Genomic DNA, 26556 nt, shown 5'->3' with positions numbered 1-26556 from the left:
AGTGTCAAAGTCAGAGTCTAAATAATATGTACCAGTAGTATATATATGAAGTGACGGAAAAGATACAATAAACTAGCTACTTCGCTAGAGAGACATGATATTAACTATGAACATGGAATTTGGACAATATATATTTAGATATTTTATGATTACTGTTTACATATTATTCATTCAGGCAATTATTTGTTGAAAATGTCCTAAGAAACTGTACTTAATCGAATTATTGGCATTTACTTAGTTGAATTGAGGGAAGTCATGAATCAGGAAAGAAAAAGAAAGAAAATGTGTGTGAGCTAGTTGATTTGAATCCTATTATTGAGCCATTGCATTACATATTTTTATTTATTAGTGGACATTTCCGATACCCAAATTTTAATAAACATACAAAAACAACATCAAAATAATTCATGTATACTACTACATGTAAAGAAAAATATGTCAATGTGCAAGTCGTTTTAGTCTTGGGAGAGAGAGAGAGAGAGAGAGAGAGAGCAGCCGGTGGACAAGTGAGGAGGGAACTGAGTATTTATGAGAGGCTACTGTATTGTGGAGGTTGTAGTTGACAAATTAATTACAGAAAGCACTGCAGAACGTACATATATACTGGGCTTAGTTCGCCGACACCATTGCGTATAGCCTCTCCTCCTACTCTTTTTATTTCTACCTATATCTATCATCGTATGCAAAGCTCAAATTTCCATACGTTAACTTTTCTGAACTTCGCTCACCTCTCAATCGCCCTTTCATTCCTCTCTCTCTCTCTCTCTCAAAGTTAGATAAACAAACAAAATGGTGCAATCAAAGAAGTACAGAGGCGTCAGGCAGCGTCACTGGGGCTCTTGGGTCTCAGAAATCCGCCACCCAATACTGTAAGCAACCCTCACCAACATATATATACCATTTGGTTATTTCTTCTCAACCCTCACCAACATACATACATACATGTATATATCATCTACATATAATACGTACATACGCGTGTGATCATGGTGACTACTGCAGGAAGAGAAGGGTGTGGCTAGGCACATTTGGGACAGCCGAAGAAGCAGCCCGAGCATACGACGAAGCTGCCGTTCTGATGAGCGGACGAAATGCCAAGACCAATTTCCCAACATCTATTACAACTCAGAGTAAGAGTACTCGTGCCACAGTAGGATCATCCGATCACCCAAAAACTAGTAGTGGTGACTTGGATTCACCATCCGGACCGAAGGGTTTGTCGGAAATATTGCATGCCAAGCTAAGGAAATGCAGCAAGATACCGTCCCCATCCATGACCTGCTTGAGGCTCGACAATGAGAGCTCTCACATTGGAGTGTGGCAAAAGCGGGCAGGTCAACGCTCTGATAACTCCAATTGGGTCATGACTATTCAGCTTGGCAAGAAGAAGAATAATAGTAATGTTGATACTAATAATGCTGATGATCACAGTGTTGTACCATCACAGCTAATGTCGAATTCAGATCAGTCGGCTTCGATTGCAACATCATCAGAGAGGGCGCCCGAACTCATGGCGGAGATTGATAAAGAAGAGAAAATTGCGTTGCAGATGATAGAAGAGCTGCTTAACAGAAATTGCCTAAGTCCTGATTTATCATTTGGCATTCATCAAGGGGAGGAAAAAATTTAGTTGTAGTAGTACTACTCTTATTTAATTACTAGCTATTTGTGTTTGTTTGGTAAAATTAAGTATAGTGTTATATATACCCATCTAAATAATCTCTCTATATATTATATATACACATAGGTAATGGGAAAAATAATATATTTAATTATGTAGTCATTAAAAGGGTTAAGTGTAATAATTGTAATCCATTAGTGTCCAATTGTTTTTGGCCATCAACTGCATAAACGGTTTGGATATTTATGTGTCAAATTGAGAATAATAGATCACTATTCATTTATGTTCTTCTTGATCACGTAATTGATTAATTTCTTGGTTATTTATTCAGTTTGTTTGTTTATTAATTTTTCTCTTTGCAATTATGTCTTCCCCACTCGAATAAATCATTATAAATAAGTTAATTAAAGTTTTGATTAATCGTAAGTGGTGGATTGTCTTGGTGTGTTAGCCTATATAAGGCCTTTATCATCAATCCACTACGTCATGATGAGTTCAATTCTCTCTTCCCTTAATGAAGTTTAGATTAGTAGTATCATTTCTAATAAAAAAATTCTAATTAGCCAGCATTGGAATGATTCTATACATACCTTTATTAGGCTCTATATGTTTCTCTGTGCTTGTTGATTACCCTAATTTTTGGCATGTTCTCCTTGTATGTATCATGACACACCCCGACTGAGATCAAGGCATGTTGGCCGTCACGTGGGAGTAACGTAGCATGTGCACAGTGCGGAAGCAATAGAGATAGAAAATATACGAATAATTAAAAACCGAATTGCTAGAGTGCACTACTAAACAGGAAGTGATAGGAGTTAGTTACAAAAGTAAACACTCCTAATCAGAGCATAATAAGTCTAGGTGCAGTCTAGTAGGACAAGTCCTAGATATACAGTACCAGAAATGTCCTACTATTATTTGGATAGGTCAGAACTGCCGACGCCCTCAAGCCACCAACAACAAGCTTACTTAAAACCTGGAGGGGCGCAAAACAGAAAACGTGAGTGGGCAAAAACAAATGTTTTACAAAACCATTTCATTTAACAACATATCTAACCCCTCGCTATAAAACATGTATAATTTTTTCCCAGAATCAAGATATAAGCATATACATAAATATATATGAAATCATATCAATTCAATTTATACTTCACATAATCATATTCAAATGTATGTCATGCCAAGATATAATAGAGTAAGCAATTCAGGTAAGAATAATTTCATAGAAATATAACATGTGAGCTGGAACCCCTGTGGTAGTCTGTACGGCTGAATTCATAGCTCAAAAGTCACTCTAGCCGAAGTCACTACTATGATCTATACGGCAATATACTGCACAAGAGTCGGAACCAAACAAAAAGGTCTATACGACAATAATGGGTGTAATACAATCATGCTCAATACTACTCTTACATAATAGTTGGGCGATAAATCACTAGTCACCTACGAGTCGGAACCATAAATAAGGTCTGTACGATAAGACTGTGCACCTAAATTGGATCTAATATGAACATATGGTGTGGGAGGTGACATAATAAACAGGCATGTGCCATATCTATGGCTAAATCACAATCACCCTAAGTGCAGTTTTTTGAGCTCAACATTATTCAATCACATATTGGATCATTGATAATTCACATAATCAAACACAACTTACCTGAGCTTACATGAGCGTCCACAGCACCACATTTATATATATATATATATATATATATATATATATATATATATAAAGCATTACATACCAATCATGTATGAATTATAAACTTATATGCATGACATTTGTGGCATATTATTATTTAAACACATATTTCGGGGAAAATATCAAGTATATAAATATATATTGAAAACCAAAAGCCCACTCACTGGTATGTCGACGGGTCGTAACCCCCGAGTCGTCCGTGGATACGCTTGTCCTCGGGATAAGTCTCACATATATGCGAATTAACTATAAAAACGTTATTTTAAAGCATATAGACAAAACTAGCTAATAACTTCTCATACATAGCTCAAATTGGGTATATGAATATACCACAGTGACCTACACAACCTCAGGATCATCCCCAAATTTTTAGATTAATTTTTCAGTGCCTCACACACCGCCACGTGCCGGCGAGCGCACGGCAAAACGCGCCGGCCACATGCCTGGCATGTGTAACGGAACAACAACGGCGTTAGGAATATTCCGTTAAAACCCAACGGTAACCGTCCAAACTAACTGATGGCGTCAGCATATTCCGTCAAAACTGACGAAATATTCTCTGTCTTCTCCGGCGAGTCGCCGGTTTATGGAAGAATGCTAAAATCGTCCTAACTCCTTCATTTTTGCACCATTTTTCATGAAATTTGAACCATTGGAAAGCTAACAACATGTAGAATCACGTTATACCTGTTTTAGGACATGTTATCCACGGATTCTTGCCGAAGAACTTTGAGAAAACCGACCAACTTCAAAACTAGCTTTCCCGACATCCAAATTTATCCAACAAACCACTCCGAGCCTCCTTAGGACCTCCTAAAGCTCTCTATGAGCTTGAAAATCCCTGAAACCAACATATTTACGTCCACATGAATAGTGACCAAAATCGGGGCTAGGGTTTCCACGTGAAATCGAAGGTTTCCTAACCTGAAATTGATACCTTTGAACTCGTAGGGTCCTGACGAACACAATGGTACCATTTTCTTCCTCGATCTGTGAGGTTTGAGAGGTCATTGGTGTTTGTCCGTACAAGAAGAGAGAGAGAGAGAGGGCACGGGAGAGAAGAGAGAGAAAATGGTATGTGTGTGTGGTCCTTACAAAGTCAACCAAATCACTTATACACTAACCTTTAATCCAAGTTCCAAATTTAAGCTAAGGTTAGTTCTTACTATAACCCTAGCATTCAAATTGAAACCAAAACACACAACACCACAAAACGTTCAAGGGAAAAACTGTCATTTCACATCATCGAAAATTAAATATTCGGGACGGGCTGTGACATATCATGATTATCTTTTTTTTTTTTTGAAAATTAACGGTCGGTTTGATAACTATTTCGTTTTTTATTTTTAGTTTATATTTTGAGTAGTGTTATTCATATCACGTTTTTGTACCACATTTTCATACCATCTTAGGTGGCATTTGATGTGAATATCCATATCATTTGAATTAATCAGATTTTTAAATTTAGTTCATTATTTAATAAACTAATAATTAAGAAAAACTAGTTAATTAAATGATGATTGTGGTATACAAGGAGTCTTTCTCCTTCCTTTCCTTGGGTTTTGCAAATTTTTCAAATAATTTGGCTAAATGTGGTATAAAAACATGATATGAATAACATTACTCTTATATTTTTGGTTTTTGAGACATGGAAAAAATATGTGCGGAAAAATGATTGATAGGAAGGAGGAGAAGAATAAAGAAGAACGAAATGACATAAAAAAAAACTGGAAAGTGCAAACTTAAAATAGTTTTGATTTTAGATTTTTCGTTTTTTATACCTTCCACTCACACATTTCTTCTATTGTTCTATATCTTACCCAAATCCTTCCTCCACTCTTCTTTTGTTTGTCATTTTCCCTGTAAGTATATATAGCTCTCTATTTTGTATCCCAATCACAACAAATAACTAAATAAACAAAACGGAATTATTATCGAAGCCAGCCCTAATTTATGTCATTATTAATTATGTACATATTTTTTCTTCTTCACGGGGATATATTAATATATTATGTCGAGTGTTGTAATTTTCTGCTATTCTTATTTCTCAATATTTTTCATCGTAATTAATTAACTCTGTCGGCTGTTGCATTACCGTCACTTTCTACTCTCTTTTTTTTCGGTAAAGGTTGTTCATAAGATGCCATGCACACATGATCGTCTGCCTTAACAATATTTCCCAAAACAGAAATTTAGTTAACATCATTAGTTATCCGTCAAACATATATGTTGCAGTTGATTAAGAAAGAAACATCATCAATGTTTTGTACGACCAGTGTCATGAACTTTTCTATCAAATTTATTTAACATCATTAGTTATCCGTCAAACATATATGTTGCAGTTGATTAAGAAAGAAACATCATCAATGTCATGAACTTTTCTATGAATCGATTGAGCTTCTAACGTCAAACTCTTACGTAAAAGATTTTTCAGCGTATTTGAAATACCGTTATGTGGTAGTATATATAGCATTTAAAAAAAAATTATAACTCGTGCATCATTTTTCAAATAATACATCCTATAAATAGGACCCGCTCATCTTGTTAGCCCTAATGAGACATGCATTCATGCATTATGTAAATTTGTAATTAGTTACTGTGTACAATTTGTTTATCAATTTTCCTACGGAAAGATTGTAAATAATCATAAGTTTCCAAGGATATATGAAAATTATGAGATAAATATATAATATGGTGCTGGCCTCAAAAGCAAACTACAAAGTATGAAAGTGATCGATGGAGACTTCAAATAAAAGCCATTTAGTACGTGGTTGGTTTGATCATAAATATTTCTTTGCTCAAATTTCTTTATATCTTTGAAATTGTCTTGTTTTCTCTATATATATGGTCCCCAGCTGGGCTGTCACCACATTTTTGTAAACGAATTATCAACGATGCATGATTAAATCTTTTTTCACCCTTAATTTATTACTTATAAAATTAAATTAGGTGATGAATGCTAAGAAAAATACACTGTTTTAGAGTCCCACATACTTTCTTTTCCCTTTCTTGTTAAGCAAGACTACACCAAATATCTTTCAAATTTATCTTCTTTTGTTTTACATTACTTTTCTTTCTTGAATGGTAAGCAAGGATCGTTAGATATTTTCTTTTTCACCTCGTGTCACAACTAATAGCAGAAAGAATTGGTGGGAACAAGAACATCAATGTATTCATTTGTGTCTACAAATGGCGAAGGAGAACGGAAATTGGAAATTAACTAAAAAAGCATGTGGTTCAATATCTTAGTGGAAGAGATGTTGAGTTTTCACTAATCTGTTCAGCTTCGAAACTCCCCTTCCTCTAAAATATTGTAATACTTTCGAACTCCCACCTCTTTCCTTAACAATGATAAAAAAATAAATATATAAATAATTTAATTGACTAAAATAATAATTTGACAAATCTCAATGTTGAATTATTGATTATTCAAATATTAACAATACATCAATCAATTTGATTGATGTATTGTTAATATTTGAATAAAATATTGGAAACAATAAAATGAATCATTTCAACCGAATTCTCAAGCTTGTATCTCTATATCACACTAAAAACATGACCCACATGACATCAATTCAACATTCATATAAACAAAAAATAACCTCATTTGTTATGAGAAAAAATAGTAATCAACTTGATAGTTAGACGGAGGAACAGACCATTAGCCTAAACTTTAAGAATTACTTTTATCAACTTTTTAAAAGATATGGACCCATATAGGATAAAAACAAAGATTTGGGCCTACCATTTGTGCCCATGGAGGATAAAAAGACAGATTTGGGCCTACCCAAAACTGGACAGAGAAATTTGGACCCATATAGGATAAAAAGATAGATTTGGGCCTACCACTTGTGCCCTTTAATCGTAATGAAATAGCCCAAACTTCCTGTCCTATCTGGGTCCAAAGCTACATTCATGACGTGGCCCACGTACAGCCTACCATTCAACGGTAACTACCATTCTTTCAAAACCCGCGAACTGAGTCAGCACCGAGTTCAGTTACGACTCGTCACTCCCGACACCCCCCCTACCCTCCTCATTCCCCTTGACTCGGTGTGAACTCGGAGTCCGCCATGCTCAAGGGCAAGCTCAAACTCCTGGAAAAGGCCAAGCGCGTTTTCCCGGACCGGCTTGGCAGCCTGGTCGTGGGATTCGAAGACAAAGAGGAAGAAAATGGTGGGTCCGACTTGGTGTTCTAGTCGGGCGAGGAGCTGGAGACGATTCAGCCAAACGGGTACGGATCCGGCAGAGAAAGAGAATGACGAAGACGATGAGGATTTTGATGATGAGAAGGTGGATAGGGAATCGAATTTGAGGGTCCGGCAGAGACCCGAAATGGAGGTGTCAGGCTCGGTGTCGTTGTTGGCGGCCATTGCCGCGGATGATAAAAGGTCTGATCTTGAGTATTAGGCGAGAATTTGATGAGTGAAAGAACAGAGAAAAAGATTGCATTTTATTTTTTATTTTTTATTTTTTTGTTACTAGTTACATTACTGGTGTATTTTTTTTTATATTTTTTTTATGGTTTATAAGGGACATTTTACTTAAAACTAATCTAAGTGCTGAGAAGGGAATTTGAACTCGGATGCATAGATAAATATATTAACTATAGTTAACATGTGGCTATGCCCACTTCTCCATGGAAGGTGTAACTTTAGAATATGTAACCCGATATTTAGGATGAAGGAAAATAGTAGTACCACACACTCGGAACCTTTGCCTTGGTGGATTTTGTTTGAGTTGCAATAAAAAAACAAGACAATGTTGCTAGTTTATTGATCATTGTTACCTACATTTATGTAGAAACCATATAGATCATATTGTTAAGAGTACATCCTCACATAGCAGCAACGTATCAAAGCCACCACTAGATTAGATTCTTACTTAGTTGTTAAGCTTGTGATGTGTAGTGATTAGTTACTTGTATTATGTTGAACTGGCACATATATTTGGGATAGGATATTTATGTATGGTTTTAGTGAATGAATGAATAACCACAATTATATTTCTCTCTTTCTCTAGAATTCTCTCATTCTCTCTATATCACAATTTTCTCTCTCTAAATTCTAAGTTTCAACATGGTATCATCACCATTGTCTAACCAACTCTGATCCGGCGCTTCCCTCTCTTCTTGAAACTTCCTAGCGTTTCTTGAATTTTATTACCTCCCAAACAAATCGTTGTTTCTCTGATCTCAATCTAACAAATCTTGATATGACGACTACTACATACTCCTCCAATTCTACTTCTCAACCTCCTGCAAACCCTAATTCCCCAGCAAATCTCCCTCATAGATCGATTTCTATTGCAAATGTCGCTGAAATGTTTCTGACGAAGCTCAATTGTCAGAACTATATCACTTGGCGCAGTCTCTTTATCCATGTCCTGAAGCGTTTCAACCTTCTTGGACTCGTCAATGGCGAGGACCTGTGTCTTCCTAAATTTGTTCGAAATTCCACTGGCGAGTGTGTGCTAAATTATTCTTTTAAGCATTTGGATCACCTCTACGCTTTCTGAAGATCTTCTTCCCTTGACCATTGGCATGGAAGACTCTCGCTCTCTTTGGCAATATTTTAAACAGCGTTTCTGTGGTGCTTCCCGCATACGTTTTAACAATTTTCAATCGAAGATTTAAACTATTTAGAAAGGTGATTCTTCCATGACCGACTTTCTAAATTCAATTAAAGATATCTCTGATAAACTTGCTGCTGCTGGCGTACCACTGTCTGAATCTGATCTTGTTGAGTACATCTTATCTGGACTTCTTGATGAATATCAAAGTCATTTGTTGACTTTATTGAGACTTGCAATGAATCTGTGACTGCTGATGAACTTCTTAGTCTCTTATTGAGCAAAGAAATCTCGCTCCAAAAACATAAAACCAGAGGTTCTTCCTCATCAACTGCACCATTTCATGCTTATGCTGCTTAATCTGCCAATTCTGGATGCATCTCAAACAGAGGTAACTGAAACAACAACAATTCCAGTAATCGAAATTGGTCTAATCAGAATTGTAATTTTGGGGGAAACAAACCTAACAATTGGAACAACAACAATTCCAGTGGTGTCCTTGGTGCTGGTTCTTCTCGCCAAAACTTTGGTCAATTCTCTTTCTATGGTCGTTCTGTGCAATGCCAGCTATGCCTTCAATATGGTCACTTGGCTTTCATATGCAATCGTCTCTCTCAATTTGCATCTACCTCAACAAACACTTTCACTCAAGCTCTCACAACAATGTCTATCATGACTTCTTATGCACCTTCTAACTATTCGTTCACTGATAGTGGTGCATCTCATCACGTCACACCTGATCCCTCTACACTCAACGCTGCCAGTCCTTATTCTGGAAGTGATCAACTATTTGTTGGTGATGGAAAAGGTCTATGAATTTCTCATACCTGTTTTGCCCTCATTCACACAAAAAATGCTTCTTTTCAATTGAATGATATTCTTTTAGTTCATCAGGCATCACATAACTTGTTATCTGTTTACAAGTTTATCTATGACAATTAGAGTTCCCTGACATTTGATCATTTTAGGTTCTATGTCAAGGACCTAAGAACTGGCAATATGTTTTTCCAGGGCCCCAATGAGTGAGGCTTGTACCCCTTCTACTGGAATGCTTCCAATGGTGTTACTGGGATTGTAATCTCTCCTACTGCTCTAATGATTGCTAAGGTTGACATCCATATTTGGCATCGAAGACTTGGACACCCTTCTAGGGGAGTTTTACATTTTGTTATGCATAAAAATAATCTCCCTGTAATTGGTTTTGTTAATAACTTGTCAGTGTGCACTGCATGTCAATTTGGGAAAGCTTCTAGGCTCCCATTTTCATCTTTACCTTGTACTTCCATTAGACCACTTCAGCTTCTCCACACTGATGTATAGGGTCCCTCTCCTATATCTTCATGTACTAGTTACAGATTTTATCTAATAATAGTGGATGATTATACTAAATATAGTTGGCTTTATCATCTATATTTCAAGTCTGATGTATTCTCTACTCTCAAGACATTTCTTTTAAAGATTCAAACTCTTCTTGACTTCAAAGTTCATAGTATAAGATCAGATTCAGGGGATGAATTCTTGAATAGGTCATTCCAAGGTTTTCTTAATAATCAATGCATCACCCATCAGTTGAGTTGCCCTCACACTCCTGAGCAAAATGGGTGTGCAGAGAGAAAGTATCGACATGTTGTTGAAATAGGCAGAACATTGTTTTCTCAGAGTGGTTTACATGCAAAGTTTTGCGTTGAAGCTTTTCAAACTGCTATCTATCTCATTAATCGGTTGCATTCTCAATCTTCTGTGATTAGTCAATGGGAACTCATGTTTCATGCTTATCCTAAGTATCACACACTGAAGACTTTTGGATGTGCTTGCTACCCATAGTTATAACTAGAGGTGCAACTTGGGTTGTGCTAACCCGAACCCGTCCATGTTCAACTCGACTTTAAAGCCGAACAAGTGGGTTTTTTTTAGTTATAACCCGCCCAAACCCAACTCGATTTCAACCTGTTCATTGATTGGGTTAGGTTGGGTTGGGTTGATTATTTGTCCAACCCAACCCAACCCAACTCGACCCAACCCGATTAACCAAACCCGATTGGGTTCAGCTGTGCAACATACTTCTCAATGACCTTTGCACTTTCGTGGAGGATTCACGAGTGACTTTTAATGGATTATGGTAGAAAAGTGCATGGAGTTGCAGAAAGCAATTGTTTTTCTAGTAGCCACACTTCGATTTTTCTACAGGAGTTTCAAATGACAAGGCTTGAGCTGGATACTAGCTTGGGACAATAAAGTGTTCTTTTATTTTTTTTTCTTTTGGTACTAGCTTTGGTATATCTTGTATTTTAATTCAAACTTTGGATGAACCCGATTAAAACTTAAAAAAGTTAGGCAACCCGAACTCGCCCAAGTTTAAGGTGAACCCGATTAAACCCGAACCCCAAATGAACCCAATTAAAACCCATCCCTAACCCGAACCCGAATTGTAAAAGTTGGGTTAAGGTTGGGTTGACCTTCAAAGCCGCCCAACCCACCCGAGTTGCATCCCTAGTTACAGGACTTAAAGAGTAAACAATGTGTTTTTCTAGGTTATAGCTTGAATCACAGTGATTATAGGTGTTTGGATCCTATCACCAATAGATTATAGGTTATAGCTTGAATCACAGTGATTATAGGTGTTTGATGAGTCCTTATTTCCTTAAAAGCATATTTCTTCTCTGGTTTCATCTCAGCAATCATGTTCACAGCAGTAATCTAATCCTCCTATTTCTCTTTCTCTTCCATTACCAGTGTCACATTCTGAGAAACAAACAAAAATTGCAACTTCCAATTCTAAGCAACAAAATACATCTTCTCATGATCGAGATTTTATTCACTCTCCAGCTACATCTTCTAGCACATAAACATCTCTCTCTACCTTATATACATCAGATTCATCTCAGTCATCATCATTCCATCCTCCAACTCTTGTCAATAATCACCCTATGATTACAAGAACAAAGGCAAGTATTCATAAACCTAAGGTGTTCACTGCTACTAAACACCAACTCCTATCTTCAATTGATTCTCTTACCAAGTTACCCACTACTCCATCGACTTTTCTCCAAGCCTCTAAGCACTGTCATTGGATGGAAGCTATGGAATCTGAGTTTCAAGCATTGTAGTCCACTAGAACTGGGGAATTGGTTCCTAATAATTCAAATTACAATCTTATAGGCTACAAATGGGTTTTCCAAGTTAATCAAAAACCAGATGGTACCATTGAAATGTAGAAGACAAGACTTGTTGCCAAAGGTTTTCACTAATAGGAAGGCTTTGACTTCTCAGAAACCTTTAGTCCAGTTGCAAAGCCTACTACTATCAGGATCTTACTCTCCATTGCTATTAACTATGATTGGTTTATACATCAACTGGATGTAAGTAATGCCTTCCTCCATGGTCATTTAAAGGAAGATGTATATATGATTTAGCCCTTGGTTTTGTAGATCCTTCCAAACCTCATCATGTTTGCAAGCTTGGGAAATCACTCTATGGTTTTAAACAGGCTCCTCGAGCTTGGTATGAAGCTTTCTACAATGATATTCTTTCTCTGGGATTCAGTTCATCATATTCTGATACCAGTCTCTTTATTAAAAAGGATACTTCTATTACTTTTATATTGGTCTATGTTGATGATATAATCATCACTGGAAGTTCAACTATTGAGTATCAATCTATCATATCCAAACTACAAGCTTTGTTCCCAGTTAAGGATCTGGGAGATATTCACTATTTTTTAGGCATTGAAGTTCAAAGATCATCAAAGGGCTTGCTTATGCATCAATCTAAGTATGCATTAGACTTGCTTAGAAAGACAGATATGCTTGGAGCTAAACCTTGTGCAACACATGTGTCTATTTCCAAACTGGATCACTTAGGCACAATATTATCTAATCTCACTCATTATAGGTCCACAGCTGGTGCTTTACAATATCTAACTTGGACCAAGCCTGATTTAGCCTTTGTTGTCTCTCAAGTTTGCCAATATATGCATTCTCTAATAACCATTCATCTACAGGTAGTCAAACGCATCCTAAGATATCTTAAAGGCACTGTTGATTCAGGACTTTGGTTCACTAAAGGCACTCAATGTCTCACTACTTGGTCCGATGCAGATTGGGCAGGTTGCCTTGTGGATAGGAGATCCACCAGTGGATATTGTGTGTTCTTAGGTCCTAATCTAATCTCTTGGAGTGCTAAGAAACAAGCCATAATTGCTAGATTATCAACAGAGGCTAAGTATAGGCCTCTTGCAAATACTGCTACTGAGTTAATATGAGTGTGCAAGATTCTGCAAGATATATCCTTCCCTTTGCTCAAGACACCGATCATCTATTGTGATAACAAAAGTGCCATTGCTCTTGCATTCAATCTTGTTTTCCATGCTCGAACCAAGCATGTTCAAATAGACTATCACTACATCCGAGAGAAAGTTTTACTTGGTCATATTGGTGTATAACATGTTGCTTCACTTCAACAAATTGCAGATGTTTTCACCAAGTCTTTGGCTACTGATCAATTTGCTGCTCTTACTTCCTAGCTATCAGTTCGATCACCTTCCTTCAGCTTGAGGGGGTGTGTTAAGAGTACATCCTCACATAGCAGCAATGTATCAAAACCACCACCATATTAGATTCTTACTTAGCTGTTAAGTTTATGATGTGTAGTGATTAGTTATTTGTATTATGTTGAACTGGCATATATATTTGGGATAAGATATTTATGTATAAATACCTTATGTATGGTTCTATTGAATGAATGAATAACCATAATTATATTTCTCCTTCTCTCTCTCTCTCTCTCTCTCTCTCTCTCTCTCTCTATCTCTCTATAACAGTTTTCCCTCGCTGGATTCTGAGTTTTAACACATATCGGGCATTACAATTTGTTGTTTGTATTCTTCTTTTATTCTTTGTCCAGGTAATTTTCTGCTTTAGGATTTTTATCTATTTTTCTTTTCCAATTAGCTTTCTCAGCTAGAGATAAATTTGGAAAAGTTACAGAGAACCGCTCGCTCAGGGCTTCCGGATGGAGGATGTGGATGCAAATTTCTTCCTCCTTGATCTTAGACAAAATTGCACCTACAAAACAATTAACATCTTAGGTCAAGGCAAAGAGCCTCACACGCCCACGATGAATGGTGGGGGCTTTGGCTGAAGAACCTCCGATGCCAAAGTTAGAATTTTGAGAGAAAAGTGTTTGAGAGCTTTGTAGAATTTTAGCAAGAGTGAGGACCTAGGTTTTTGGTGAGAATGGGAGCCTATTGATAGGGATAGGGTTCTTGATTTAATATGATTTTGGGAGTTATGTGATTAATTGACTAATTAATTTGGCAAAATATGATTATTACCAAATGAATTAGCTAATTAATGGGATGAATAGGCAAAGTATGGCCAATTCCTTTTCTAGCAATAGATGGCCGGCCATTTAGTGCATATTTGGGGATATTTTGTGGTAATTGGGATTTTATGAAATAATTAGCTAATAGTTCCCTATTTATCTTAGCTAATTATTATCATAAAAAGGAAAGATATGGTGGAAAATGTAGGAAATAAAAGGAGATGGCCGGTTCCTTTGAGGGAGTGGGTAACCGGCCAAAAGAGGTATTTTTTGGGTGTGATTGGTGATTTAATTGGTTGATTAATGAATTTAGGAATTAATTCATTAATTAGCCAATTAATCTCTATTTATATGGAACAATTTATAGGTTATGAAGTAATTACCTAAAATGAGGATGGATGAGATAATTTGGAATTGGTTACCTTTTTTGGAGCATTTTTAACTTGGTTAAGGATGATTGTCTACTGCTTGCGCGTAGAAACTTAGTACACCTCAAGGGTATTTTTGTCCTTTTTGCCCAAAAATCCATGGGGTGGCAAGAACCACAACTGCTCACGAGCCTTCGTCGTTGGATACGCCGTCTACATGTAAACTCCAGAAATCTCCATTGAGGGAGCAGGTGTGGCTAAAGTGTGCTCGGCTGCCTTTGGCGTGTCTTTTGGGCCGAGTTGTTGCGTTCGTCAGAAAACTTTGCATCTGCTAGGGTCTACGCCTTTATCGTCGCGGGTTTGGATTCGACGGAATAGTACGTCATGATGATGACCGCGTGCTTTTGAAGGTAAAACTTAAGCTTTTGGGTTACAACAATTATCGCCAAAGTTAGCTTTTGAATTTTTAATAGCATCGAGGAGAGCTTTTGAACTGTAGAATACAGGTAGTCGGGCCCCCAGCTCTTCTCGCATGATGGTAGAGCTTATTGCTACTTTAGATACCGTCAAACATGAGAATAAGTCCTCCGCTGCTTCTAGGGAGGTGATGTTGGGTACTTCTTCAAGTCCTTGAATGTGCATTGGCGAGCCTCATCCCAAAGTGCATGCTTCTCTGCCAAAGCAAAAAAGTCTGCCAAAGTTAGATCTTCTTTCATGATCAATTTTTCGAATAGCGGGTGGTCTGCTAGAAGGCCTTTTTGGAAGGCTGCTCTAACTATCGAGTCGTTGCATCCGACTATCCTTACCTTCTCTGCTTTGAATCTCCTCACATAGTCACGAATTGATTCTTTTGGGTTCTTCTTGACGTCAAACAAATGGTCGAACTTCTTTTTCATCGAGTGATAGGATGAATATTCTTTGGTGAAAACCAAAGAAAGTTCGTAGAAATTCCTGATGGATTATGGCGGCAGGGTGTAGAACCAATCTTATGCCTTGCCTTGTAGAGTGGTGGTGAATATGTTGCACATGAGATCATCGTTGTTTCGATAAAGGATCATTGCGTTTTGATAGCGCTTTTAAGTGTCTCTTCGGGTCTTCATCCCCTTTGAAAGATGTGAAATGTGGCATGTTGAACTCGCGTGGAGGCTCTGCCTGCTTGATCTCGTTCGTGAAGGGTGACCTGCTTATGTTGGTTATGTTCTGTCATAGTGCCTCGTCGGTGACCTCGTTACGTTGGAAATCATGCAATCGATTGGTCAAGAGTCTCTCTAATTCTTTCTGAATTTGCCTTTGTTGAGGTAGCGGAGCTTTCGGCTACCCCAAACCATAACTTGCTGGTCTAGGCTGCTCTTCCATGTGTTTGGCTCGTCTATACCGCGGATACAGTGCATGTGGTGCGTTCCTAGTAGACGAGTGAGTTCTTCGCAGGCTGCTTGTTTAACTTGAGCTGGATTGAATGACTGCTTCTCTCTGTCCGTTGTGCTGCCTACTCCAATGTGAGGTGGATGATGCTCCTTGCGGGCTTAGCCGCGAATGAACATTTTGCCCGGAAGGTTGCTCATGTTGACTATCGAAATGTGACCCTAACCGTGAGTGTATGCTCACTCGTGGGCCTAGTCGAGAGTACACGCTCCTCCGTGTGTTAAAACGAGAGTATACCTTATCTCGGGAGCCCAATCGGGAGTGTACACTGCCTGAACGCTCGACTCGTGGCTGCTCGAGTGGCTGCTTGGCGAGACGCTGCTAGAAAGGTTCGCCTGCCCTTGTCCTACTTCGGGATACCTCGTCTGGGGCACTTTGGATCCTGGTACATTGCAAAAGTTGATTCACCAAGGTTGTCTGTTGTGCAAGGGCGCTCGTCAACTCTACGACTTGTTAAGACAAGTGTTGTTCGCCATTTGGATTGGGAGAGCATAAAGGAATGTGCCTCTTTGGGCAGTGGAAGGGTGGTAGACTCCGGGCTTGAGATTTGAGTTGGGAAAAGTCAAATCCGTGAAAAAATATGGTGAGAATGCCCCCGGCTTGATGGTAGGTCCGGATGGTTGAGATAGTCTTGGGCCGACTTGGGCTGCTTGGAAAGCCATGGGAGCAGACTGGGTCGCGAGAGTAGGCTGGGCCACGAGAGCAGGCTGGGCCACGAGAATGGGTTACTCGGCGGAAGTAGGCTGGGCCACGGGAGTGGGCTGCTTGTCAGGAGCAGGCTGGGCCACGAGAGCAAGCTGGGCCATAAGAGTGGGTTGTTCGGCGGGAGCAGGTTGGGCCATGAGAGTGGGCTGCTCAGTGAGAGCAGACTGCTCGGAGTGTGATGCACATGGGTGCGAGGCTTGGGCTTGGCTTGGCAACACATTGAGTTCGCGTTGGGCTTGGAGTGACATTGCTTGGGCCGTGGCCTTGGTGCCGTGAGCCTTGGATGGCATAGCTCGGGCCGTGGTAGTGGTGCCATAGACCTCACCACAGGTGGTGGTGACCGTGGTGGCCACCGCGATGGTTGCCATAGTGGAGCCCCGCAGCGATGATGCCGCTTCTATGATCATATTTAGCCTTTTTATGCGAGAGTCTTCTACAAGTATGGATCTCAACTCTCAATGAAAACACCAATTTGTGGATGCAAATTTCTTCCTCCTTGATCTTGGACAAAATTGCACCTACAAAACAATTAACACCTTAGGTCAAGGCCAAGAGCCTCACGCGCCCACGATGAATGGGGGGGACTTTGGCCGAAGAACCTCCGATACCAAAGTTAGAATTTTGAGAGAAAAGTGTTTGAGAGCTTTGGAGAATTTTAGCCAGAGTGAGGACCTAGGTTTTTGGTGAGAATGGGAGCCTATTTATAGGGATAGGGTTCTTGATTTAATATGATTTTAGGAGTTATGTGATTAATTGACTAATTAATTTGGCAAAATAGGATTATTACCAAATGAATTAGCTAATTAATGGGATGAATAGGCAAAGTATGGCCAATTCCTTTTCTAGCAATAGATGGCCGGCCAATTAGTGCATATTTGGGGATATTTTGTGGTAATTGGGATTTTATGAAATAATTAGCTAATAATTCTCTATTTATCTTAGCTAATTATTATCATAAAAAGGAAAGATATGGTAGAAAAGGTAGGAAATAAAAGGAGATGGCTGGTTCCTTTGGGGAGTGGGTAATCGGCCAAAAGAGGTATTTTTTGGGTGTGATTGGTGATTTAATTGGTTGATTAATGAATTTAGGAATTAATTCATTAATTAGCCAATTAATCTCTATTTATATGGAACAATTTATAGGTTATGAAGTAATTATCTAAAATGAGGATGGATGAGATAATTTGGAATTGGTTACCGTTTTTGGAGCATTTTTTACTTGGTTGATAATGATTGTCTACTGCTCGCGCGTAGAAACTTGTTACACCTCAAGGGTATTTTTGTCATTTTTGTCCAAAAATCCACGTGTCGCCTTGTGATTATTTTTGGCTCCACAGAGGAGTTTTGCATGCAATGACGTGGAAGGTACTGACTTTGTTTCACTAGCTGCTTCTGCAATGTAAACTTTGTTACTGTTGTTTTTTCTTACTAGATTAACAAATCTTAAGAGTTCAGACCACAAGTATTACTTAGGAAAGGGTTCCTCAGTCTAGGTTTCTGAGGTGAATGTGTTGTTTTGGTTTCTAGTGTATATCAGTGTGTGTGTGTGTATTGAATTTTCAAACCTTTGAACAACAAAAGGCTAGCGATGACAAGTAACTTGTTGACTGATAATTTAGATGCGTGTATATATTTAATCATTGTCCTTACATTTCATGCACACAGCTGCTCTTGGGTTATCTACCTCCTTCCTGGGATTTATGGGGAAAAGAACGGATCGAAAACCGACAAAAATATGCCAAGCTTAAAGAAGAGCTCCTCCTGAGTCCTGTAAGATGCTCGCCAAGTTTCCTAGTGAACAAACTGTATAGTAGCAATTTATTTACGTAGGTTTATATTTTACAGAAAAATAGCTATTCATCAGAAGCAATAATCTTGTTAGTGTTTATTATGCACTAATCAAAATCTTGAATCTAGGCAGTCGCAAATCACCACGAGAAAATTTGGTGATTTCAGTTATTGCGATCGGCCTGCTGACGGCAATGTTGATGCACCGCTGAAGCGATGTGAAATTTCCGAGGAAGATCACCCTTTAAGCCTTGGTAAGGCTAGGGTTTGGCATCAATACTTTCTGGTAAAATGCCTTTTTCATTATAAGGCTGTATCTTGGCTGCCTTCGGTATGATTAGGTGACGTTTATCCTGCTACATGTTTATTTATAGCATACAGAGATTGTAGAACAGATAGACCGTGATTTGCAACGAACACACCCGGATCTGAAATTCTTCTCAGGGGATTTATCATTCAGTGGGAAACACAGGGTATACGATTCCCACAAAATAAAATATTTTTCTTAAGTTAGCTCCTTGCGTGTGTTTGTCTCACACGTCCGGCAAATAGATAACTGACAGGGTCACTAACTGGATCTTTGCTGCGTTTCCCTTTTAAGGAATCAATGAGAAGCATTCTTCTGCTACTTGCAAATTAAATCCAGCAATCCGTTATGTGCAAGGCATGAATGAGGTCTTGGCGCCAATATACTATGTCCTTAGTACTGACACGACTGAGCAAAATAAGGTAAGAGAATCTCCTGGAAACATTTAAATGTCTTTGTCTTATAAATGTCTGACATAACTTGCACATATTGTCCAAGTGTAAAAAGAAGTAAAGCTGCAGGATGGTTTCGTTCTACAGGTAAATGCAGAAGCAGATAGCTTCTCTTGTTTTGTTCGACTCTTGAGTGGCTCAGTGGATCACTTTTGCGAACTGGATATCAGTGCAGTTTGTATACTCTGCGCTCTCTCCCGCTTGTCAGAGTTATTGAAACCCAACGGAGAGGAACTGTGGAAGCATCTTGAGTTCAATACAAGTCTACAAAATGGTCTTATAATGTCAATAGGTGGTGTCGGTTTAATTTAATATAGTGGCGGACAAGACATTTGCAACACTAACTGAACATGACGTCAGATTTACTGTCGCTTATAAGCGTCACAAAGTACTGGTGTCGCTTTTAAACCGACATAAACATACATTTTAATATTTTTAAATAATGGTGTCGCTTTTAAACCGACGTAAACATACATTTTAATATTACATTTTAATATTTTTAAATACTGGTGTCGCTTTTAAACCGACGTAAACATACATTTTAATATTTTTTTAAACTAGTGTCGCTTTTAAGCGACATAAATTAGGAGAGCTTTTCAATCAGTGTTGCAAAAGCTTCCTTATTTCAATGCCACATCCAAGTGCACTGATCAGGCTCATGTCGGTTTAAACCGACGCAAACTTGGCCTATTTCGAGGCCGCCTGTTACGACTGTCAGGGACACGTCGGTTTTAACCGACGCAAACTTGTCCTTATTTCGACGCCACACAAACTTGTTCTTATTTTTAAAATATTTTAAAGTCTGCGTTGGTTCTCAGCGACATAAATTTTAGTTTTTTTAAATATTTTAAAATCTGGTGTCGATTGTAAGCGACAAAATAATTGTCTTTATATACTTTTCCCCCTTGTTGTCTTCTTCCTCTCTTGCATTTTTCTTATTCGTTCTTCCAATTTCAAACCCTCCATGTGTTCTCTCTTGCACCTTTCTTATTTGTTCTTCCAACTTCATTTCTTCCTTCTTCACAACAGTAAGTTTTTCTTGCTTCTAATATTTTTATTTTCTCCACTTATGTTTAATTTTTATTTACAATTTATTTTTGTAGGGAATTTATTTGAGCTGGTTGAGTACATAAAGATTTGATCGACGATGGAATTCTTCCATAATTCAAGTTTCTATCACTAAATTCTTTAATTTTTAAATTGTATAATACACAAGTTTATTTATTTAAAAGTTCTAATTTAAGTACTTAGATAAATTTATACTATTTTTGTTAAATTAATAAATATTTAGTCGAATTAATTAATTTTGTCACTTGAATTGTTATGAGAAAATGGAAATGAATAATATTTATAAGCATTTATGTGAAATTGACATATTAAATATAACATAAACTTATAATATTTAGTAATATAAGAATATATTATGTTAAATTAATTTGTTTTGCACTCTAATTGTTATTTTGATAACTTTGATAACTTTTGGTTGTTATTTACTATAATGGATTAGATAAGCATAATTTTGATAAATTTTTGTTGTTATTTTAATTTGTTTTTACTATAATAGGTGTTGAAAATTAAAAAATTGCAATCGTGATAGAGTTCGAGGGTTGAAAGATAGAAATTGAAAATTCTAATAGTTATGCCTACATGATAGGGATTGAAAGATTGTAGTCATCTTAGTGTCAACGTAATATTTTGCCCTCGTAAAGCGGTAAAACATGTACAGGAGTTGGTTGACGATAGCTCGAAATTTGGAAGCTTATACAGTTGGAATTAATTTGTTTTTGGACCAAGCAGTTGCAAATGGTGTTGGCCCTGATAAGTTTAGATGTCCTTGCAAAAGATGTTGTAATCGATATACTTTTGTTAGGAACACTGTTGTTGAACATCTCATATTGTATGATATGGATAAAGATTATAAAAACGCGTGGTAGCGACATCATGGTGAGAAAAACATTTGAGAGCAAAATGTGGCAATCGGAGAAGAAGAAACAGGAGATGAGGTGGCTGGTATGCATGATTTTCTTAATGATGTATTTGTCCAACCATTAACAGAAGAAGGTGTTGGGCCGTCTACTGAACCCCCTATTGGGGAAAGGCATCCAGAAGAGGTGGAGACTTTATTTAGGTTGCTTAAAGAGGCAGATCAAGATTTGTGGCCAGGATGTAAAGAGTTTAAGAAATTAGAAGCAGTTGTAAGACTGTATCAGATCAAATGTTTAGCGGGAATGTCAGACGAGATCTTCACCACTTTACTGGAGTTAATTAAAAGAATGTTGCCTGAAGGGGATTGTTTGCCTGAATCCTGTTATAAGGCAAAAAAAACTTATAAATGACTTGGGTCTAACGTATGTGAAAATTGATGCATGTCCCAATGATTGCATGATCTATTGGAGTTGACCGTGTGCTCAGTTTATGGTGAATCAAGATATAAAATTACCAACGCAGAGGATAGCTCGAGAAAAAAGATTGCAGCTAAGGTTATGTGGTATTTTCCTTTAAAACCACGATTTTTTATGTCGAAGCATAGGCTGAACATATGAGGTGACACGCAACTGAATGTCCTAAGGATAAGTTTATGAGGCATGCTTTAGATTCTCCAGCATGGAAGCATTTGGATAATTTATATCCGGATTTTGCGTCAGAAATTCGAAATGTCATATTAGGGTTGGCCAGTGATGGATTTAATCATTATGGGAAAATGAGGCATAACCATAGCACATGGCATGTGGTGCTTTCTGTTTACAATTTGCCGCCCTGGATGTGCATGAAGCAACCAAATATGTTGTTGTCTCTATTAATACCAGGACCGCGCAATCCTGGTAAAGAGATTGATGTATACATGTGTCCATTGATTGACGAGTTGAATGAGTTGTGGGAGGTGGGCACTCTCACTTATGATGCATATTTCAACCACAAGTTTACAATGAAGGCTGCTGTCTTATGGACTATAAGTGATTTTCCAGCTTATGGAATGTTGTCAGGATGGAGTACACATGGCTATAAAGCTTGTCCACATTGCATGCATGATAAAGAATCTATTTGCTTGCCGGCGAGTCGTAAGATTTGTTATATGGGGCATCGACGTTTTCTTAAAGATAATCATAGGTTTCGAAGGCAAACCATAAATTTTAATGGTCGTCGAGAACATCGTAGTGCACCAATGCAGTGGACTGGTTTACAGTGTCTCGAAGAACTTTCTACATTAAGATTTACTTTTGGAAAACCAAAGAAAAATGCTTCTGTTGGGCAATGCAGAAAAAGAACTTCAGGCAGTATAAGTAGTAACAGTCAGTGGAAGAAGAAATCTATTTTTTATGAACTACCTTATTGGAGGCATCTGTTGATTAGACACAATCTTGATGTTATGCATATCGAGAAGAATATATGTGACAATGTGGTGGGAACATTGCTAGATATAGAAAAGTCTAAAGATGGATTGGCTGCACATGCAGATCTTGAAGTCTTGAACATGAGACGTAGTCAACACCCACGTAGAGAAGGAAATATAACATTTCAACCTCCAGCATTGTTCACGTTGAAAAGAGAAGAAAAAATTGCATTTTGCAAAGTGTTGTCTACCATTCGGGTTCTCGATGGATATTCTTCAAATTTATCGCGATGTGTGCACGTGAATAAACGAAAAATACATGGGTTGAAAAGTCACGATTGCCATGTTTTAATGCAGTAGTTATTCCCGCTTGCAATACGTCCAGTTTTGCCTAAAGCTGTTACTATGGTATTATTAAAGTTGAGTGCAATTTTCAGACAGTTGTGTAGTAAGAAGGAGTCTAAGGAAGGATTCAAGCAACTGAATTCAAGAATTGCCTTGACATTAGGTCACCTTGAAAAAATATTCCCTCCTGCATTTTTTCATATAATGGTGCACCTTCCAGTTCACTTGGCAGATGAAGCAGCTCTTACAAGGCCTGTTCAATATAGATGGATGTATCCAATTGAACTGTAATTAATAAATTTTTATAAATTTTTTACAATTGTAGTCATAGCTTTAATTTATAATTATAATAATTTGGGTTTCGTTTATAATTGTAGGTAATTGCAAACGTTGAAGCGTTATTTTCGTAATAAGGGTTGTCCTGAAGGTTCTATTGCTGAAGCATATTTGGTGGATGAGTACTTGTCCTTCTATTCTATGTATCTTAGAGATGTCGAGTCTTGCCGCACCCGTAGAGGCCGAAATGAAGATGGTATTGGATGTGGAGTGTCTAGTGGGTTATCAATTTTTTACTCCAAATGATGTTATATGGGTTTAGGAGAAAAAGTGGAGCTCGATCTAAATGTTCTTGATCAATGCCATAGATACATTCTAAATAATTTTGATGAAGTTCATCCATTTAGAAGGTAAGAACGTTTAATCTTATGTCTTAATGTTTTATTGGTTTTCTTAACTTTGAAAAATTAATTATCTAAATTTGGACATAAATGCACAGGCAACATGAGGAATTCTTGAAAATGAAACATCGTCGAGAAAGGTTAACTATGCGACAAATTCAGGAGCTAAGCAAGAAAGAATTTCCATAATGGTTCAAGCAACATGTGAGTTGATACAACAATCACATTATTTATTTATATTTTTACATTTTAATTATAACATGATTATAGTTATCATGTCAACTTTTATCATCATTTTTATTACATATGAATTCAAGATGTCATCCTAATGACACGTTGATATCTCAAGACTTGTGTTGGCTAGCTAATTATCCTAGTAGGGTTGTGAGTAGATATAAAAGTCACATTGTTCATGGGTTCAGATTTCATATAAAATCTGTGGATGACAAGCATAAGAATCAAAATTATGGTGTCTTTGTACCTGCAAATGTTCCTGGTGCAATTGGGCAAATGAATTGTTATAGTAGAGTTGTAGATATGTTCAAGGTTAAATATTATGGTCATGCTGAGCCAGGAGATAGGGGTCGAGCTGTGATGTTATTTAAGTGTGAATGGGTTAATAGTGAAAGTCCACGAGGAATGAAGACTGATCAATATGGATTTACTATGGTGAACTTCGATCGATTAGGATTTAAAGAGGATCCTTTCATATTAGCATCACAAGCATTACAAGCATTTTACGTCGATGACACAATTGAAAAAGATTAGCACGTAGTTGTTCGAATGCAGCTAAGGGATTTGTTTGAGGTATTAGAGAATAGTGATGCAATTGAAGATTATGCGGTACCAAATATGGATGATCAGATACTTAACCATGAAAATTTCCATACAAAGGTTGGCATGGAAGAGACTCCTTTTCATGAATCATTACCGTTGCCTACCTAGTTCGCTAATAATGCCAATGCTGACGACGACACGACAGATGATGACTTGGAATAAATATATTAACTGTTTTATATGTTTTAAGTATTAATTAGACAATATTTTTGTTTTCTATTACGTATATGGTTTAAGTTCAATTTTATTTATTAAAATCTTAAAATGTTATATGAGATAACCAAAAAAAAAAAAAACTCGATATTTATTTTTTATGGGTTAAACTTTTTTTTTTATTTTAAAAAAAAAACTATTTTGCTATTGCTTTTAGGCAATGGCATGGGTGAGATAGTGTCGGCTAAAACCGACGTGAAGTGGACTTGGGAAAACCACTTTCAATTAGTCACTTCGTAAGTAAAGTGGGTCAGAAAGTGGTTGTTTGATTTAATGTGGCAGTAAAGTGTGTCAGTTGTAATGTCGGTTTAAACCAACACTAAATTTAACTAAACCGACGCAACGGCCACATCATTAAAGCTTGTTAGACAATAGTGTCGGTTTTAAGCAACATAAAGATTAACTAAAGCGACGCCATGTAAATTTCAAATAACTATGTCAGAAAGTTGTTGTTTGATTAGATGCAGCAGTAAATGTGTCAGTGATGGTGTCGGTTTAAACTGACACCAAGTTTAGCTAAAGCGACGTTGGTTCATTAAATTTTGTCAGAAGCGTGTGGAGGCAATAAATGTGTCAGTGGTGGTGTCGGTTTAAACCGACACCAAGTTAAACTAAAGTGACGCTGGTTCATTAAATTTTGTCAAAAGTGTGTGGATTTAATTGTAGCAGTAAATGTGCCAGTGATGGTGTCGGTTTGAACCGACACCAAGTGTAACTAAATCGACGCAACGTTTGGTTCATTAAATTTTGTCAGAAAGTAGGTGGGTTTAATTTTATTAGTAAATGTATCAGTGGTGTTATAGGTTTAAACCGACATTATGATTTAGTTATTTTGACGCCAGTGGGTTTTAAAGCGACGTCAGTGATTTAATGTCGGTTTTAACCGACGCCAACTTAGCATCCATATTTAAACCCATTCTTTCCCCCCCCCCCCCCGTTTCGCCCGAGCTTTCTTTTCTTCCCAAAATTCAGTTTGTCCATCTCCCTCCCAATTTCGTCCGTTTTTCCACTTCTTCTCTCATTTCACTTTTTAGTTTTTTACTTCTTGCAAATTGTTTTGCTATGGATCATTTTGAAGATGAACAAGCTGACGAACCCCAATTCAAAGAGGAAGAAGTCGAAGGTTGTTCATTTTTAATTTATTATGGTTTTTAGTTTCAGTTTTTTTGTTTTGGTCCATGGTTTTTAATTGTTTTTTCTTTGTTTATAAGGAACAACTCAACGAGGACGGGGACCCTCGATTCCTAACTGGAAGGAACAAGTTTGTTGTTTTGATGCATCGGGAAAATGCATTAGTGATAATTCTAGTGCATTTTCAAAACATGTAGCGGTAGAGATAAGAGATTCTAGACATATGCCGTTGGTGAGTGATTGGCGTCAAATCAAGGAAGATCGCAGAGAAGGTTTTTGGATTAGAATAAAGGTTGAATTATTTTTTTGTTACTAGAAGAGAGTATAGTAAGTCAATGTTTGTAGTAATAATTAATTTGCTTGATTTTTTTTATGCGTACAGGAAACTATTATTTTTCAAGAAGAGGATATGGCGAAAATTCCAATGATCCGGCACATGACACTTCATATTGCGAAGCATGCGCATAAGGAGTATAGAAATAATTTGAAAAAAAAAACATTATACTGGTAAACCAGTTGAGGAGTACCGGAAAACTCCTCATAATGTGGATCCTCAATAGTGGGCTGAATTGGTCTCCTACTGGAACAAAGAAAAAACGAAGGTAAACTCTTTATTATTTATTTTATTAAAGTTTGTAATGTGTTTAATAAATCAATTTTTTTTAGGAGATTGCTGCAAAAAATAGGTATAATCGGCAGTTGAAAACGATGAACCACACAACGGGTGCAAAGTCTTTTGCAAGAGTTAGGGCAGAACTTGT

General features: G+C 37.4%; 2 protein-coding genes across 2 annotated transcripts; both read left to right on the top strand.

The window, feature by feature from the left end:
- Window positions 1-588: 588 nt before the first annotated feature.
- On the top strand, window positions 589-1904 carry LOC126601991 (ethylene-responsive transcription factor WIN1-like). Its single transcript, XM_050268761.1, has 2 exons — window positions 589-869; window positions 1003-1904. The coding sequence occupies exons 1-2, from the start codon at window positions 790-792 to the stop codon at window positions 1628-1630; spliced, it is 708 nt and encodes a 235-aa protein (XP_050124718.1). The 5' UTR covers window positions 589-789; the 3' UTR covers window positions 1631-1904.
- Window positions 1905-25726: 23822 nt separating this feature from the next.
- On the top strand, window positions 25727-26306 carry LOC126602677 (uncharacterized). Its single transcript, XM_050269586.1, has 3 exons — window positions 25727-25787; window positions 25876-26087; window positions 26178-26306. The coding sequence occupies exons 1-3, from the start codon at window positions 25727-25729 to the stop codon at window positions 26304-26306; spliced, it is 402 nt and encodes a 133-aa protein (XP_050125543.1).
- Window positions 26307-26556: the final 250 nt, after the last annotated feature.

The sequence above is a fragment of the Malus sylvestris genome, chromosome 15 (assembly GCF_916048215.2).
Source record: "Malus sylvestris chromosome 15, drMalSylv7.2, whole genome shotgun sequence".
NCBI classification, from domain to species: Eukaryota; Viridiplantae; Streptophyta; class Magnoliopsida; order Rosales; family Rosaceae; genus Malus; species Malus sylvestris.
Note: the sequence above shows the minus strand (reverse complement) of the source record. Positions and strands in the feature narration are given on the sequence as shown.

Coding starts and splice junctions, on each gene's coding strand:
- LOC126601991 (XM_050268761.1), top strand. CDS start 790: ATGGTGCAATCAAAGAAGTACAGAGGCGTCAGGCAGCGTCACTGGGGC. Junction 870..1,002: donor GAAATCCGCCACCCAATACT/GTAAGCAACCCT, acceptor TGACTACTGCAG/GAAGAGAAGGGTGTGGCTAG.
- LOC126602677 (XM_050269586.1), top strand. CDS start 25,727: ATGGATCATTTTGAAGATGAACAAGCTGACGAACCCCAATTCAAAGAG. Junction 25,788..25,875: donor CAAAGAGGAAGAAGTCGAAG/GTTGTTCATTTT, acceptor TTTGTTTATAAG/GAACAACTCAACGAGGACGG. Junction 26,088..26,177: donor GTTTTTGGATTAGAATAAAG/GTTGAATTATTT, acceptor TTATGCGTACAG/GAAACTATTATTTTTCAAGA.